Consider the following 1,225-nt stretch of genomic DNA (forward strand, 5'->3'; position numbering starts at 1 on the left):
ATTTCAAACATTAATACATCTTTACAATCATCACAATACTTATCAAGAGCATTAAAATTGTTCAATTCATTGTATTTTATATTTCAAGGTAACTTCACTAATTCAAAATCCTAAAAGAAAAAAAAAATCCCTAATTATATAGAATATTCATAAAGAATTTTTTTTTCCTGTTAATAACTATATAATATTCAAGAGATAATTGTTAATGTAATTTAAATAAATAATTGTAATACTCATTTAAATATGTTTTTCTGATATGCCTTAACCTTTGTAAGCTCTTCTTTATAACTTCGTTCAAATTATCCTCATACTATTGATATTGTACTTCTATTTTGTTCGTTGAATACTGAAGTTAATTTCCTACCAGGACAATTTCTTTCTATAAATGCTAACTAAGTTTCCATCTTGTCTTTAAAAGATGACAACTCCTTAATATACATCGAAACTTTTCCTCACATATCCATTTCATATTTCATGGCATGATATAAGGAAAAGAGAGTTTTTATATAATCACAGTATTTATTTTTTTTCGTAACGTTATTATCATTTAATTTTTCTTTTATATAATCATAATATTCAACAAATTCATATAAGTCTTTAATATTTTTAAAATATTTTTCGCTAACATTAAAATTTTTATGGTAACATATAGAATTAGAATTCTCATGTTTGCTTTCATTAATCCATTTCGAAGTAATGTATAACCACGTAAAAATTCTTTTACGATAATTATTTCCTGTTATTTTAGCATGTAACAAGTAGTTTAAATACTCATAATACTTATCCTTATTTGTTTCTTCACCTAGCTATTTTAATATAAGCTCTCAATTGTATAATATTGATTTAAGCTTATTACAATTTTTATAGACATCTTTACGAATTGGTATATAATTTATTCTAACTATATCACAAAATAAAGAATTATTATAATAATCATATTTGTTATTTAATAAATTGTAAAATTTAATTAGTTTTTCATCATTCGAAATTGCAGTCTAAAAAATAAAATCCGTAAAAACTTATTTTCAAAATGTAGTTTATTCCTTGAAATTAAAAAAAAAAATTGATTATTAATAATATAAAACCTAAATGATCACCACAATAAAAAATAAAAATGTACCTTCTCTAATAGCGAAAGAAGAGAAGAATCCACTGTAACTAAAGTCTCACTACTTCTATACAGTGATTCAGTAAATTTCTCATTTTTACATCCTCCATTAAATCC

At 22.4% G+C, this 1,225-nt stretch overlaps 1 protein-coding gene across 1 annotated transcript; it reads right to left on the bottom strand.

The window, feature by feature from the left end:
• Window positions 1–452: 452 nt before the first annotated feature.
• PCYB_007330 (hypothetical protein) lies at window positions 453–1,203 on the bottom strand (the record flags this gene model as incomplete). Its single annotated transcript, XM_004228154.1, has 3 exons — window positions 453–796; window positions 878–995; window positions 1,171–1,203. 3 exons carry the CDS (start codon window positions 1,201–1,203, stop codon window positions 453–455), a joined length of 495 nt encoding a protein of 164 aa, XP_004228202.1.
• Between the last annotated feature and the right edge of the window lie 22 nt (window positions 1,204–1,225).

This window comes from Plasmodium cynomolgi (assembly GCF_000321355.1).
Source record: "Plasmodium cynomolgi strain B DNA, scaffold: 1253, whole genome shotgun sequence".
In the NCBI taxonomy this organism is placed as follows: Eukaryota; Apicomplexa; class Aconoidasida; order Haemosporida; family Plasmodiidae; genus Plasmodium; species Plasmodium cynomolgi.